The sequence below is a fragment of the Carassius gibelio genome, chromosome B6, assembly GCF_023724105.1.
Source record: "Carassius gibelio isolate Cgi1373 ecotype wild population from Czech Republic chromosome B6, carGib1.2-hapl.c, whole genome shotgun sequence".
In the NCBI taxonomy this organism is placed as follows: domain Eukaryota; kingdom Metazoa; phylum Chordata; class Actinopteri; order Cypriniformes; family Cyprinidae; genus Carassius; species Carassius gibelio.
In genome coordinates this window covers 18,293,691-18,310,631 of record NC_068401.1, presented here as the reverse complement: position 1 = coordinate 18,310,631, position 16,941 = coordinate 18,293,691, and the positions used below count along the sequence as shown (strand labels likewise).

The 16,941-nt window shown below is 37.5% G+C and overlaps 2 protein-coding genes across 3 annotated transcripts in view; both read left to right on the top strand.

The window, feature by feature from the left end:
- The window catches only part of p4hb (prolyl 4-hydroxylase, beta polypeptide), a 41,994-nt gene extending 29,815 nt beyond the window's left edge, over nt 1-12,179 (top strand). For both annotated transcript variants that reach the window (XM_052558435.1, XM_052558436.1), the window contains 5 exons: nt 67-267; nt 4,240-4,360; nt 6,342-6,523; nt 9,145-9,255; nt 10,911-12,179. In XM_052558435.1, the coding sequence (XP_052414395.1) occupies nt 67-267; nt 4,240-4,360; nt 6,342-6,523; nt 9,145-9,255; nt 10,911-10,976 (681 nt within the window). In that variant the 3' untranslated portion in view covers nt 10,977-12,179. The remainder of the gene's footprint in view (nt 1-66; nt 268-4,239; nt 4,361-6,341; nt 6,524-9,144; nt 9,256-10,910) is intronic.
- Nucleotides 12,180-12,323: 144 nt separating this feature from the next.
- ppp1r27b (protein phosphatase 1, regulatory subunit 27b) lies at nt 12,324-14,891 on the top strand. Its single transcript, XM_052558437.1, has 3 exons — nt 12,324-13,662; nt 13,934-14,084; nt 14,260-14,891. The coding sequence occupies exons 1-3, from the start codon at nt 13,431-13,433 to the stop codon at nt 14,378-14,380; spliced, it is 504 nt and encodes a 167-aa protein (XP_052414397.1). The 5' UTR covers nt 12,324-13,430; the 3' UTR covers nt 14,381-14,891.
- Nucleotides 14,892-16,941: the final 2,050 nt, after the last annotated feature.

The following is a 16,941-nucleotide window of genomic DNA, read 5'->3' as shown; positions in this document are numbered from 1 at the left end:
TATTCAACTGTGTCAGTGTATATTTTGATGAATACATGGAACTTTAACCTTGTTCTCTTTCTCCAGATCCTCTTCATCTTTATTGACAGTGATGTGGATGATAATCAGCGAATTCTGGAATTCTTTGGTCTTAAGAAGGAAGCGTGCCCAGCAATCCGCCTCATTACCCTAGAGGAAGAGATGACCAAATATAAACCAGAAACCTCAGAAATCACAGCAGAGAACATCATCTCCTTCTGCACAGCCTTCACAGAGGGAAAACTTAAGGTCACTAAGTTAGTTTGGGTGTAGGTTTAAAGCTGCTGTCTGTAAGTTGTGCCTCTTTTGCCGCGTTTCCACCAAAATTACCCGGAACATTTGTACCAGGAACTTTTTTTTTCCCGGGAACTTTTTCCCCCTAGACCTGTTGCTTTCTGCGTTTCCAACGCAGTGTAAAGTACCAGGAAGATTAGGCAAATAATCTGGTGACGTAGGTCTGCGCGCGTTTCTCAATACAAAGTACGATTTTGGACGTGCATCCTCGGTAGTTCAGACTTTGTGAATTTGACTCGGGAGTGTAATGTCTGCGACGACGCGAATACGGTAAATCTGCAAACAGCAGCGTACTTCATAACTTCAGTCAGCTGACCATGGCTACTGCAATTTTCCTCTCTGTATATTTACAGAAGTGTACTTAGTTCAGGGATATGTGTATAAATACAGCCATTACAATGAAACGAAATATTATATACATTTGCCTTTATTTATTTTTATTTTAACATATAGATAAACTGAATACAGACCAAAGATAACCTGATAGATTTACCCAAAACAAATTATATTTTATGTTTAACTACTAAAGAGACTAAGGACTGAGCTCCCGCTGATCGCGTGGAGTTCACAGTCTCCGAGATCGGCGAAACACATTTTTAAATAGGCTCTGTCTTTATAAATAAACCACAGATTTGAGTTTTAAACAACTACATTGTCACCTGAAATACTTTTAAAATTACATTTCATGACACAATAACAGTAATATTTTTAAAATGATCCAAATAAATGGTGGTCGAACTCAACCAATGCTGCGTGAAGTCAACCAATCAGGATGTTTAGCGCTCCAGTCCCGCCCCCGAAAGTTCCGGAACTTTGAAAAAGTACTACCTCGCCAGCAGGGACTTTCTGAGGGGCATTTTTTTACCAGGAACTTCTAGTTCCTGGTTCCTGCGGTGGAAACACACAGAGTACCAGGCCAAAGTCCCTAGTTCCTGGGTAAAGTTCCTGCGGTGGAAACGGGGCATTTGTTGCCATCTCTGTTGCAAAACCGTTTCAGCGCACAAAATTGTGCATATCACCAAAGTGCGTTCATCCTGGGGTAAGCATGTTTATTCTGAAACAGCCACAAATATCCATGTTCTGAGGGATCCTACGTGTTGATTCCCCATGTATAGTGTGAGCAGTCAAATCGCCACTCGACGATCGGACCGTACAGTGAGTGCACTTTAATCGTGAGCTTTGGCGTTACATCGCATGTGATCTACTCGTACAGTGTGAGTTGGTACCTTGCCAAAATCACACTGTGTATGCCCAGCTTTATTGACGTGTTTTTGCTGCATTAAGTAATGTATCGCAGACATCTGTTGATTTCTTGAACACATTTATCGAAAACCACTCACTGCTCAAACACCAGAGTTTTGTAAAGTGCTGAGTACTGAAATCTAAAGATTTCAAAAAATACTGCTTAAAAAAAAATTTGTTGAAGAAATGGAGCAAAATCAAAGCTGAGCCGCTGAACATCTCCAAACAAACAGTTGTTTTGTTTATGAACCTGCATTAAATGCATCTGAGTCATTTTCTCCAGATAACCCCCGAAAAGAACTTAAATTACACTCTGTTTTAATCGTACAGATAAGAGCAATACATCAATCAAATCTGTAAAGGGTCTACTTTTTTTTTTTGGATACAGACATAATAACAAAACACATTTGTGCACTTATAAAATAAAGATAACACACAAGGTATGCTGTACAAACACGTCATTAAAATGAACTGTAACTCCGCGAATACTCAACGAAGAGATATGAGAGAGATATCTATAGAAAGCCTGAAATGTCTACTTTTAAACTAAACAGGTGCTGCCGAAAAAAAAAATTCTGAGATAAAGTAATCCATATGAAAACAACGCGATGTCTATTTTTCATATCTCCGCTCATTATATCTAATGTGACCACGCCCCCGCGCTTAACGCGCTATTCAGATTCAAACTGAAGCGCGCGGCTTGAATACGCCCACACAGAAGAAAAAGCAGCCAGACTGTTCTTCGAGTTTTTATTTTATTTTACTGTTTGCTTCGCGATGAGAGGAATAAGACATAAATCACTCCAAAAAGATGTGATGTGGTTGAGGATTTGAGAAATGGATTTCCTAAGAAAAAAGAATGAAGCACTTTATTCAGCAGAGATCATAAACGAGAGTAAGTCTTTTTATTTATTTGTACTAGTTTTCACATAACGTGTAAATATTTTACTAGTTAGACCTTCCAAATACTTTTTCCAAACTATAATTCCTGACTAAATGTATAATCAAGTGAAACATTATGAAGTTTCAATAACAGTATACAATACTATAACCATTCAAAAGCTTGATGTAAATAATATAAATGTGTCAAATAGAGATAACTCTAACAAATGTAAAAACAATGCAGTTCTTTCAATTTATTCCCCCTAAAAAAAACGGAAAAATATTCTCAGCTCTTTTCAACATTAATAATAATAATAATGATGATGATGATGATAATAAATGTTTTTTTTTTTTTTTTTTGGTAGAAAATAAGATTAAAAGGATTTCTGAAGGATTGTGTGACTAGAGTAAGGATGCCTAAAAATTTGTTTGAAAGTCAGCTTTGATTGTCCCTAAGAAACTGTTTAACTGCTCCCCCAAGTGGATATTAAATTATGTTGTGGGATAATTAAATATATTCTTAATAAACTACAAACAAAAAATTATATACTTTTTTTGTTCTCAAATTCTTTCTTGTTAGTCCTCCCTTACAGTGGCACAGTTGAATGAGAGGCTCATTATGCAGCTCATTATGCAGGGCTTTGTCTTCTCAGGTGTAAATCACAATGATATTCATGATAGTTGACGCCTACTCGCATATGACTTTTACCAACAAAAAGTGTCTTAGAAAATTTAAATCAATATATTGTTTTCTGTGAATTTGTAAACAAGATGATTTTCACATAATTTAGAAAGAAAAATTCTAGGCTACAAGCTCCAGTTCTCAACAATCCCGGGAACCAATGTCATGTATGTGTTTTATGGCCTTATTCAAGTGATTTAACATTTTTAGTTTTTCACTAACCATGCGTAACGTTTTTTTTTTTCTCAAAAATACAATCATGTACATGCATGCATTTCACATATTATTATTATTATTATTATTATAGCCCAGTTTGTGCTGACTACAGTGATATTAGACTTTACCCATTTAGATATTTATAAGAAACTGAAAAAAGCACAAATATCAGGGCATGACAAAACTTCTCCAGGCCCCAAAAATACCCTTAGACTCCAGAGGGTTAATTAAAGCCAGTTGCTTGCTTCATTCCTGAATGAATTATGATTCTGAATGATTCCGTGATAAACTCAATGATTCGCAGCCACCTACTGGCAGTTTTACTTTAATTTTAAAAGGATCTTTTATTTAATTTATTTCTGTAATCAATTTTATTTAAAACATTAACCTCAACATGAACTTCTGAATTTAATTGCCACCTGAGCCTCATTAAACATCTGAAAATATATCTGCAAGCCACTTATGTTCTTCTGTGCCACCTCAGTAGTATAAATTATTTTTAATACTTATTTGATTTGATTGGTAACCTATTCTTACTGTACGCATGTGGTGACCTAGAAGCTGGGACAACTTTTTTTTTTTTTTTTAAACCGACATGGCACAGCAGCATGCTTAAATTTCCAGTGAAAACCTACCAGTACCACTCAAATTAGAAAACGTTGTTGTAAACTATCCGTTTTGAACCCTGGCTGGTTATGTACTTGCTCAAATATTGATTTTTAGATCAATTTTAACCAAAAAAAAAGTTACAGACTGCAGCTTTTAAATGTCTGACGTAAAGGAGGAAATTAGTCTTTATGGTAGATTTAGTTACCTAAAATTGGCACTTAAATGTGTTCTGTCTTTTTGGAATGATTGTTTTGTGTGTCTGTGTGCTTGTTTTGAATGATTGTAATGTCTTTCAGCCTCATTTGATGAGTCAGGACATTCCCGATGACTGGGATAAGAACCCGGTCAAGGTCCTGGTGGGCAAAAACTTTGAAGAGGTTGCCTTCGACCCTGCTAAGAATGTATTTGTAGAGTTTTGTACGTATTTTGTCTATATAAAAGTGTTTTTGCTTAAATGCAAGTTCTGTAGTCTTGTCATTGCATGTCTGCCTTGGTTTGAGAGATCACTTTGCATGGCATATTGCCTGATATTTTGAAAGCGGGATCTTTTAAGTGCCCCTCCTAATAACCACATGGTAAACACAAGATTCCTGTATCTGTCAAAATGCATACTGCTAATCCTGGCATGGGCACCTACACAGGATACTTAATTTAAGAGCTCTCTTTCCTGTATACTCTTTAACATGCTCTAATAGAGCAAGAAATGCTGTGATCATTTTGGCTGGTCCTGTGACTTATAGTCAGGTGTGACTTATCAAAATTAATTTGACCAAGAAATTACCCAAGAGCACTCTCGCGGCTGTAGACGGTAATGTTTTCTCTTGGTTCTAAATAATTGTGATTTATAGTCCAGTGCGACTTGTTGTTTTTTTTGTTTTTTTTTCTCTCACCATGACGTATTTCTGGACTGATGTGACTTGTATTCAGGTGCGACTTATAGTCCGAAAAATATGGTACATGCATGCATGCATGCATATACACACTCGCCTAAAGGATTATTAGGAACACCATACTAATACTGTATTTGACCCCCTTTCGCCCTCAGAACCGCCATAATTCTACATGGCATTGATTCAACAAGGTGCTGAAACCATTCTTTAGAAATGTTGGCCCATATGATCAACTTGCACTTGATGGAGATTTTTGGGATGCACATCCGGGGCACGACTGTTCCACCACATCCCAAAGATGCTCTATTGGGTTGAGATCTGGTGACTGTGGGGGCCATTTTAGTACAGTGAATATTATTATTATTATTATTATTATTATTATTATTATTATTATTCTGTTGAAGAAACCCAATTTGAAATAATTTGAGCTTTGTGACATGGTGCATTATCCAGCTGGAAGTAGCCATCAGAGGATGGGTACATGGTGGTGATAAAGGGATGGACATGGTCGGAAACAATGCTCAGGTAGGCCGTGGCATTTAAACGATGCCCAATTGGCACTAAGTCACCTAAAGTGTGCCAAGAAAACATTCCCCACACCATTACACCACCAGCCTGCACGGTGGTAAGAAGACATGATAGATCCATGTTATCAGTCAGTTTACGCCAAATTCTCTCTCTACCATCTGAATGTCTCAAGAGAAATCGAGACTCATCAGACCAGGCAACATTTTTTTCCAGTCTTCAATGGTCCAATTTTGGTGGACTCGTGCAAATTGTAGCCTCTTTTTCCTATTTGTAGTGGAGATGAGTGGTACCTAGTGGGGTTTTCTGCTGTTGTAGCCCATCCGCCTCAAGGTTGTGCATGTTGTGGCTTCACAAATGCTTTGCTGCACACCTCAGTTGTAATGAGTGGTTATTTCAAAGTTGCTCTTCTATTAGCTCGAATCAGTCGGTCCATTCTCCTCTGACCTCTAGCATCAAAAAGGCATTTTCGCCCACAGGACTGAAAATCCTTGAGCAGAAAAAAAATACTGAGCAGATTGTGAAATACTCAGACCTGCCCGTCTGGCACAAACAGCCATGCCACGCTCATTGTTTACATCCCCTTTCTTTCCCATTCTGACATCCAGTTTGGAGTTCAGGAGATGGTCTTGATCAGGACCACACCCCTAAATGCATTGAAGCAACTGCCATGTGATTAGATAATTGCATTAATGAGAAATTGAACAGGTGTTCCTAATAATCCTTTAGGTTTGTGTGTATATGTCAGTTAAACATGACTGACTTTCCAATAATTGAATGGTTGTTAAAATGGAGGTTAGTTTGTCTTGGACAAAAATTTTTAGTCAGACTATAGTGTTTTTTTTTTTTTTTTTTTTTTTTTTTTAAGGGATGATTGTGGTTTATATCTGGCTGAAGTCAAACTTTTAAAGTGTGTGTAAATTCACCTTTCATTAAGATTTTTTTTTTTATTTATATATTCCCATTGCTTTTCCTTTATACAGATGCCCCATGGTGTGGTCACTGTAAACAGCTGGCACCCATCTGGGATCAATTGGGTGAGAAATTCAAAGACACCGCAAATATTGTTGTGGCCAAGATGGACTCCACAGCCAATGAGATTGAAACTGTCAAAGTGCATAGCTTCCCCACGCTCAAGTTCTTCCCTGCTGGTGATGACCGTAAGGTATGGCCTCGAGACAATTTGCTTCTGTTTGGGTTTATTTTTAGCATAATGTAATGTGAATATAAAAAAACAAAAAATTCTTTAAGGAATTGACAGTTTGCAAAGAGCTTGATTGACAGTTGATCTGACTGATCAGAATGCGTATATTATGTACCAGCATGTGTATATAAACTTGACTAAGTTTGCAAGGTATGTGAAATGTTCATTAGCCATTCAAAGATTTGTTTAAATTATATAAATGCTTATTTGCTTAATGCTGATGGCAAACGAAAGTATTATAATGTTGACTTTTATATTTCTAATAGTATAAAAGCAATCGTTATAATAATTTTGTATACATTAATTCCTTTTGTTTAAAAGTTTTATGACTATTCAACCGAACTGTTAACTATGACCGTGAATGAGGGATAATGTGAGCTGTCAAAAAAAAAAGTGTCAGGGCAATTGGTTAATGTCAGTGGTTCTAAACCTTTTTTGGGCCAAGCCAGTCCTAGAGGTGTCTCACCAGCCACCGTCCCTGCTGTGCGAAGCGAAGGAAGAGGTGTGCTTTTTTTTTTCTTTTTTTTTTCTTTTTTTTTTTTTGTAGTCTACAGTTTCTGCCTTTTATACTCAGAGGTGGGGGAGGCCACTCCCAGACACCGTCATGTCTGCCAGCCATTTGACCAATCCCCCCCCCCTCCTTAGTCACTGTTGCTCACTCTGACAAGCAAACGGAGATGCTCACTGTCTTACAATGATGGCTTTCATTGGAAAACCTTCCGATGTGTTTCTGATCAATTTGGGACACAGATGGACCTTCAAGGGGGACTTAAATATACCATGGAGGGATATATAATATATATTTAAAACAAACATAAAAATAAAGATCACCATGCAAACGGGACAACGGTTACAGTCGTCACAATGATAACATCCCAGATCAACACAGTTTAAATACTGCAGAGTAAGATTAAATTTACATTTGACCAGATTAATATGGTGAGGCACTCGTGTGTGTATATAAACCTTTTTGTGTCTTTGACTTGAACTGCACGGTACATGACATGAGAACCGTTCGCCATTTAGGTTTGTACATTAGCATGGACTCTCTCTTAAGTTACATGGGAAAGCTATCTCTAGGTAAAACTAGCTAACATTAGTGTTAATGTTAGTATGACAACCAGAAAATTGTGATATTGTTGTTAAATGCTTAGGGGACATTTTGCTTTGTTTTGGTTGGATTTGGAATTGGAGTAAAGTTACATTGCCTGTCCACTCAGGATAACTGGAATTAGTGTTACAAGTACCGTAGGCACATAGTTTTTCATCCTTTTGTAGCATATGCACCATTAGACCAATGCAAGCTTAGAATCTTCCTATATTTCTTTATGGCACTGAAACCTAAAGATGTCAGTTCTACTCGCCAAGTAACTGATACTAGACTGCCATTAGCTCATCTGCATGTCAGGGGAGGGGCTTACCGATAGGTCATTTGGGGCTGGTGTAACGTAATCTCTTTTAATGCAATGTAATAGGGTTTCTGAGGAATGGACAGAAGGAGTGTATCCTATAGTGAGATACCTCACTTAACCGGGGTTACACAAAATAACCTATTTAAATCTACCCCCCCTTTTTTTCTGATTTTTTTTTTTTTTTTTTTTCACCTGGATTAGTCAACAGATTTACAAATGCTTCGATATAGCTTGCCCCACAACACATGCATAGGAAACAAGACACTCCCAACCCAGTGAATTCACCCCTTGTCTAGACCCTGAGAGCTCTAGAGGTTCTGCATTGATCTATTTCTAGAATTAAAACTTTTCCTCAGTCCAGAGTATCTTTTGTTTAAGTGGAGCACTGAATAAAAGATGTGCCTGCAAAAGACCCCCATCCTGGAGCCCAAGACCGGTTTCCCACTGAAGCTAAGCAGGGCTGAGCCTGGTCAGTACCTGGATGGGAGACCTCCTGAGAAAACTAGGTTGCTGCTGGAAGAGGTGCTAGTGAGGCCAGCAGGGGGTGCTCACCCTGTGGTCTGTGTGGGTCCTAGCGCCCCAGTGTAGTGATGGGGACACTATACTGTCAACAAGCACCGTCCTTCAGATGAGACGTTAAACCGAGGTCCTGACTCTCTGTGGTCATTAAAAATCCCAGGATGTCTTTCGTAAAGAGTAGAGGTGTGACCTCGGCATCCTGGCTAAATTCGCCCATTGGCCTCTGACCATCATGGCCTCCTAACAATCCCCATATCCGCTGATTGGCTTCATCACTCTGTCTCTTCTCCACCATTAAGCTGGTGGGTGGTGAGCGTTCTGGCGCACTATGGCTGCCGTCGCATCATCCAGGTGGATGCTGCACACTGGTGGTGGATGAGGAGATACCCCTTGACTATGTAAGCGCTTTGAGTGTCTAGAAAAGCGCTATATAAATGTAAAGAATTAATTAGTTGTTGGTAAATGAGTGTGATGGATTTTCGTAAGTTACTTCTAAACCTAAATCTAGGCTAGAGCCCTGTTTTGCAAGGTCACCCAGGTGCGATCATCTCCATAAATTAAGATATCTGTATAATACTCAGTTGTTGTTGTTTTTAAATGACTTTAACATTTTTTTTTTTTTTTTTATCATTGCACCCCCCCCTTCTTTAGGTAATTGACTACAATGGTGAGAGAACGCTAGATGGATTCACTAAGTTTTTGGAGAGCGGAGGAAAAGAAGGTGGGGCACCAGCAGATGATGAGGAGGATGAAGATTCTGATGTATGTATGATTTTGGTTGCAGTTCAGTTTTTCTTCAATTGTTTGGTTTAACTTCATTGAACTGTTCATACCATAAGTATACCATACCATAATTTCAATTGAATAACTGGCAGCTTTGGTCACACAGAAATCGGTTTCTGCTTAGTTTGTTACTTCAGTAAATAAACTTTTGGAATGTTGGATTTTGGATGTTGAATGTTTTGGATGTTTGCAAACATTATCAATTATATTTTCAGCTTTTCCCTTTTTTTATTTATGCTTATTTCCTTAGTTATTTTTCGGACACTTAATTTGGGTGTTATCAATTGTCTACTGGATGACCCATTGCTTCTGAAGATTCAAAATAAAATTTTTTGACATTTTTAAAATAAGGACATAATTTTTTACTGCATGATTATCATTGTTTCATCATAAGTTTAATCTGCACCAATTAATATTAAACCATGAGTATGCAGGTGTTTTTTTGAATCTGTCCTTAAAAGCTTGACGTGGACTTTTTTTTTTTTTTCTGAGGTCTGCTTTTCAAATATTAAAAAAAAATCAGTTGTCAATGTTGAAAAATTTTAAAGCACTGCATAGTCTTCACTGTGTAAATTAAATATACATTGATTCTATTAAAGCTACTAAAATTCAGTTGAGTAACATTAATGGCACAGACCGTTCTAAAGACTGACTAAATAATAATAATTCATTAAATTTATATAGAGCTTTTCTAGGCACTCAAAGAGCTTTACATAGACATCACCTCATCCACCACTAGTGTGCAGCATCCACCTGAATGATGCGACGGCAGCCATACTGCGCCAGAACCCGATTGGTGCATGCATTACTTATTATTATTATTATTATTATTATTATTATTATTATTACATGGACAAAATCATAGTCTCTACAATTCATGTAAAAGGTAGATTCTGATATGACGATTAATTGCAATATTAAATTGTGAGATCACCGACCCATAAGTTACCATGAGAAAACAGTAGTTATGGTTGTTAGTTACGAAGTACCACTATTCAAGCTAAAACTACCAGTATTTCAAGAGAATGGGTTTAATCCGGTTTGTTTTTTGTTTTTTTCATTGCTAAGCTGGCTTCACTGATCTCCAGATCATATTAGACCAGTGGCCCATTTTTTTTTTTCTAAACAATTTGGCTCACAGATTCTGGAGTTTATCACACTGATTAGGCGCAATCCAGGACCACAGAAATCCACCCAGAGGAATACTTCTAGGAATTTTAAATTTAGAACATTATCATTGCCGCTAATGCCCAACACAACTGTTATAGCTATTTACCTTCAATTTCCCCCCTTCCCACCACTTACCATCACTACTGACAGTACTAAGTCAGTCAACACTAGCTAGTCCGCACGTCCCAGCTATGAGGGAAAGGACTCTGCAACCGAACACTGCTGGTAACTCCTGTGAACTCGTGCCGGTTGCACTTGTTTTGCTGCAGGGATTACTGGCATGTTTGTGGCAGGGCAGATTTGTTTTGATGAATTGAAGTCATTCTCATACACATGGCCTTCTAGTAGGGTAGACCATGACTTGTGACTCGAAAAAATTTGTTTCGGTGTGCAAATTTCCCAATTGTTGCCACTGCACGAAAAATATATTTTGTATTCTAAAAAAAATCTTGCTTTTTCCACAGGATCTGGATCTTGATGATGCAGAAGAGGATGATTCAGATGTGGATGAGGGACACGATGAGTTATAAGAGTCATGAAGAAAAGGCGAGACAAACCCCTTCACCACCACCTCCAATTTAGACCTCCCTGTCTACGAACACTAAAGCTTTTCTGAACTAATCCTAACTAAACAGCCCCTGGGCATTACAGGGTCTTTCAGCCAGCTGCCGTTACCAGTCCAGCCCAACCATCTGCAGCCCAGAGAATGCCTCTTTGCCCACAAAAACTTTTATCTCTGAATTGTTTTACTGTACAGTTTGTTTGTTGCATTAAAACATATTAGGTTTTTAGGTTTAATTCTAATGGTAATCTGTTGAACTGCTCTTTATACCTACCCACTACCTCCTTTTGTGATCTGGAGGATCAGTATTAAGATTTTGCAGTATAATTCTGGAAATACTCTCCTGATGAAGGAGGGGGATGGCCAATTATCCTGCCTTAATTCTGCGATATGCATGAGTGGACATTTCAGGGCAGAGGAGCTGTAGGTCATTCCATTTGGGTGGAAATAAAAATTATGGGATGCTATTACAGTGTGAACCAAACTGAGGTACCTTTGCGGTTTCATTAGTCAAACCACATTTTCATATTTTTCCTTTTCCAAATTAACACCTGCTACTGAATTATTTTTAAAGATGTAAAAGTGTAGAACTTATTTAATTTTATATTTCAATTATTTTCTTTATTATAATCTTCCATACTGAAGGGCCCAGAAACAGCACTTCTGTTGAATTGCCTGGGGCAGAGTTGGCCCTGTCAGCTTTCTGGTTGTCTGGGAGGATGATTTGAAATGTTTTGCACTTCATTCAGATTCCATATCCGTTACTGGAATAAAGATTTATCATATTGTATGGACAATAACTCCCCTATACCTTGCTTTCCATCACTTTAGTGTAAGATTCCTTCGTGCAGGTATAATAACAGTTGATGACGTCAGAGTGATGGGGAGGAGAAAGTGTTCTTGTAACCAACATAATCAGTCTTTTCCCCTTCTTATGCCAGGGTTCAGGGTTGTGCGCATGTGTGATTTGTCTAACCCTAATGTTGTTGGTCTTTATCTATTTTTCTAGGAGCGGTGAATTTCAGGGGTGATGTTTAAAGAAAGGGGGGGTTCAGAAATTCAGTTGAGAGGATTTGGGTTTTAAAATTTGTCAAAATGTTTGAGACAAAGCATTCCATTGCATTAAAATAGATAATATAAACTGGTGGCCAAATAAACAACAAAATAGTAATGTGTTTGGTGTGCGTTTTATTCAATTATTTTCCATTTTAAAATTACAGATTCAGTCAGTTAAGACAATTCAGTAGGGTTCAGTAATTCATTAGTACAACAAAGACCTCATGGTTCTCAAGCTAAAATAAACAACAAAAGATATACACCCAATTAATTTTTTTTTTTTTTTTTTTTTTTTGGGTGGCAGTTTTACCAAAAGGAATTAAAAAATGACTGAAATTACTGCCTTGTCTACCCACAAAGCCATTATGTGACTGTAAAACTGATAAATTCTTTGAACTGCTTGTACCATAGTTTTATAGCTTGAGCTTGACAACAATTGCCATTGAATGCTGTCCTAAGAGCTGCATTAACATATTGACAAAAAGAGTGGAGTACGTGATGAATTATTATTATTATTATTATTATTTTTTTTTGAGGGGAGTATTCCATGTTTCACTGGGTTTTTACCATTTTAAATAACTTATATGCTACATTATACCCAGAACAGGGAGAAACTTCTGAAACTGTTAGTAGGGGTTGATTAATAATAGCCCACAAAATAGAAAGTAAGGTAGACTTAAAGTAGAAATCACTGTAAGGCCTGCTGATAGGAATAATGACATATTAATCTGATTAAACAGTCATCTGCAAATAGAGCAAGATCATCTTTTTTGCTGGCAGCCAACTTAAAGATATAGAGCCAGGCTGTTTGTTTGTGTTATTTTTAAATTCTAATTGTGACTGTAAACATGTCCTTGCCTTCACGTTTTGCAGGTCGTGCCATTTTTATACCCTATTCAGTGTGTACTAGAAATTACTGTTGGTTTCCCTGCTGTGTGGCAACAGGAGCTGGGGGTGGGGGAATTTATCTGGGGAGGCTTGGTTCAAATGTGATGTGTGAAAACAAGCTGAGGTTACAGATTTTATTGCTAAATTGGCTGAGAATTGTAGGGGTGTGACTCCAGATCACACCCACTCTGCTTCCAATTCAGTCATCTGAGCTATGAGACGACAATCTCTTAATATAGTCTATTGGGGGGTGTATATAGGGTACACAGAGCCCTGACTTCAGACTAACTTCTAAACTACTATCTAGGAAGGTGCTCTACATGAAGAGACAAACCATCAACCAGACAGACTGAGAAGCTGCAGTCATCAAGACCGGCACCTTGGACAAGAAGAAATTCTGAAAACCTCTGAGTGTGCGGAAACTTTTAAGCCGAAATTAAGAATTAGAGCAGAATCTTTGGAACAAGAACATTAAAGAATGAAATACTACCAGTGTCCAGTCACCCAGACCATACGTTATGAGGGGTGCAATCCAAATGCCACTAGACCAGTGTCATGCTTTCATTCACAGTCTTCTTTCAAACCTGTTCGCAATGTTCACTTTCCCAATGACATAGTCTTTCAAGATTTTGTCCGTCAAGGAGAGCTGGAAAGAATTGGACGCTTCATTAGAACCAGAAGAGTGAGTCTAGACACCATCTACCATTCAGGTAGGAAAATCAACTATTTGTGTACTTTACAGAGTCTGCTATGGAAAGCAAATCTATGCTCAGTCTCCATTAAATACTCTGCATGCAAGCAATTAGGAGTTATGCATTCCCTGATCTTTAAATAAAGGCTATTTATCCTAATAATCAGCAATGCCATTTTTGTCTAGTTAGCTTTTTGAATGTATAATCCAAAGTGGCTCAAACTTTAACCTACTGATAAATAAACTGTCTGAGCCTGTCCTTTAACATTAACTCCTTGCTGATTGTCCAGGCATGGCAGCAATTCATGAAGCAGTCCTATCTGGAAACCTGGAGTGTGTGAAGCTTCTGGTAAAATTTGGGGCTGACATCACCCAGAGGGATGAAGATGGATGGACTCCCCTCCATATGGCCTGTAGCGATGGCTTTCCAGAAATAGCGAAGTAAGAAAATTTCTTAATTTAATGTATTATTTGGACTATGGTAAACACAAATTAGAACTGGATATTTAATATATTACTACTACTCATAAACAATTACATTATCAGCTATGTTCTCAAGCAACTTTTAAAGGTAGAAAGATTTAAAGGTAGTTTTTCTTATATTTTGTTTTGTCAGGTACTTGCTTGCTTTGGGTGCAGACACTGAGGCTGAAAATGATTGTGGGGAGAAGCCTGCTGACCTTATTGACCCAGATAGCAAAGAACTGCTTGAACTCTTTGGGGTCGGTGGTGCCTGAACTTGCCTGACACTATAAAGTTCTGATTTCTCTCATCTGTTATGGCAGTTGCCACATTAAAAGGATGAAACCTGTAAAGGAGTGGAACAGCCACTGTGTATGCAGTGGAGCTGGTAGTTGATACACTTGACGGAGTGTCTGGTTATAATTGTCTGGTCATGTGAATTTGGACCAGTGATTAGGATGCGAGATGCACTTGCCTCCACCAGAAGGAACTGTTCCAGTGTAGATGACACAGTGTGTTCTTGCTGTAAGCTAATGAGTCACAACAGATTTTCTGTAAATTTGTTATAGTTAAAACTTTCTATTTTAAACCATGTTCTCTTTTTATATCTCGATCAATGCACTATGGTATAAGTTTGATGAATAGCTCACTGTGATTGTATGGGATTTTTTTTTTTATTAATTTACATAAAACATGAAATTGTTCAGAAAGTCTTAATTTGATAAATGTATTGATTCATGTTTTTATACCTATATATACATTAAAAAGACAATGCTTTCTGTTTTATTTTGGATGTTGTCTGTGTCCATAGCTACAGAATATACATAAAATAATAATGTATTAATCTTCAGGAGTAGTTGTAAATCCCAACAAAGGTGAAATGTTATATGTACATAAAATACATTTGGTTGATGGTATTAAAGTTAAACTAATGTAACATATCTAGGGGTTGATATCTGCAGATCTGACTTAGGCTATCTCAGACTCAACTTTTAGCCAAGGTTAGACCAAATTAAAAATTATGAACCGCTTTTCTGCTTTATTTGGAAAAATGAGACCGAATGTGTTCAAAGGACATCAATGATAAGAAATTATAAGGAGGGTGGTCCTAATACTTTAGATTTTAAAATCATTAGCCAGACTTTCAAAATAAACTAGATTAAGAATTGTTTATCTAATGAGTTACCCTGGTTTTGAGTACCTTTAGTTTTTCTTGTTCTCTAACTGTCCTGGAAAATTGATTTTGAACATCATCCTTCTCCCCGCACATATGTATTATTTGAAACAATGAAAATATATAGTCTGGTAACAAATTACTTTATGTGTGGTATTGCTGTTTAAACAATTTCTCTACTATTGCATTCCATGGTGTTTATGTATTAGACAAATAATGCACTAACTTCTTTATTAGAAGTTTTTTTTTTTTTTTTCAGGAAGCCACTCTAAAGCACAATTTAAATGGAGGATCTGTTATCCAAACTCTGAAAAACATACAGATCTATCCTCACAGACTTTTTTTAACAAAGTAAAATAAAAGTTCACTTAAATAACCATTTCAACCATGGTATGCAGTACACAATCTCTGAACACAAAACACCTCAAACCCTGAAGCAGATGGGCAACAGCAGCAGAAGACCAGGCTGGGTCTCGCTCCGGTCACCTATGAACAGGAAATGGAGGCTACAATTCACACAGGTTTACCAAATTTGGACAATAGAAGATTGGAAGAACGTTGCCTGATCTTGATGAGTCTCGATATCTGCTATGACATTCAGAAGGAAGGGTCAGAATTTGGCATAAAGAACATGAAAGCATGGATTCACACTGCCTTGTCTCAACGGTTCAGGCTGGTGGTGGTGTAATGCAGGGGATATTTTCTTTGCACACTTTGGACCGCTTAATACCAATTGAGCATTTTTTTTTAATGCCACAGCCTACCTGACTACCTGTTTCTGACCATGTCCATCCCTTTGCGACTACAGTGTACCCATCCTCTGATGGCTACTTCCAGCAGGATTATGCACCCTGTCACAAAGCTCAAATCATCTCATACTGGTTTCTTGAACATGACAATGAGTTCACTTTACTCAAATGGCCTCCACAGTCACCAGATCTCAATCCAATAGAGCAGCCGACAAATCTGCAGGAACTGTGTGATGCTATCATGTCAATATGGACCAAAATCTCTGAGGAATGTTTCCAACACCTCTATGCCACAAAAAGGGGCCCAACCGGTACTATAGCAAGGTGTACCAGTGAGTGTATATCTTCATTGTATTTATTTTGTAATATTGATAAAAAATCTATTCTACATCTGTTTTTATCATTGCCCGTTCGCCAAGTCTTTTTGTTCAGAACTTACCATGTTAACTTTTCTAACCTTATTTTTTTTGTAAAATTTAGTAACAATGCCAGAACCTTCTTTTCTCATTCTACTGATTTGTTATAGCTTCATGTGATTTATGTCCGTTTTCCTTCTGTGACTTCACAACTGTTGCAATATTTTCATTTGCATATAATAATACTTGGCTTCTAGCTGGCAAATGTATTATGCAACTGATGCTTTTTTTTTACATTTTCTTTTATTTCCAAATGTAATGGTTTCTGAAAGTAATGTGAAAATCCTTCTGAAAGGCAAGAACCTGGTTGACAGCTCTGCTGAATGAACCGCAATTGTACTGTGGGAAGTCGTTTACGCAAATCGGTTCTTTTGAAACGTGATAACTGGATCAACAAACCGATTCAGTGATTCTTCTACGGTTACATGTGAAGTGATTCAGATTATAGAAACCGCTCTCAGTTACTAACATAACCTCGGTTCTCTCTAGATGAGGGA

What these genes read in the sequence shown, in the direction of transcription:
- ppp1r27b (XM_052558437.1), top strand. Translation starts at nt 13,431, where the DNA reads ATGAAATACTACCAGTGTCCAGTCACCCAGACCATACGTTATGAGGGG. An exon ending in AGACACCATCTACCATTCAG is followed by an intron (nt 13,663 to 13,933) that starts GTAGGAAAATCA and finishes CTGATTGTCCAG; the next exon opens with GCATGGCAGCAATTCATGAA. An exon ending in GGCTTTCCAGAAATAGCGAA is followed by an intron (nt 14,085 to 14,259) that starts GTAAGAAAATTT and finishes TTGTTTTGTCAG; the next exon opens with GTACTTGCTTGCTTTGGGTG.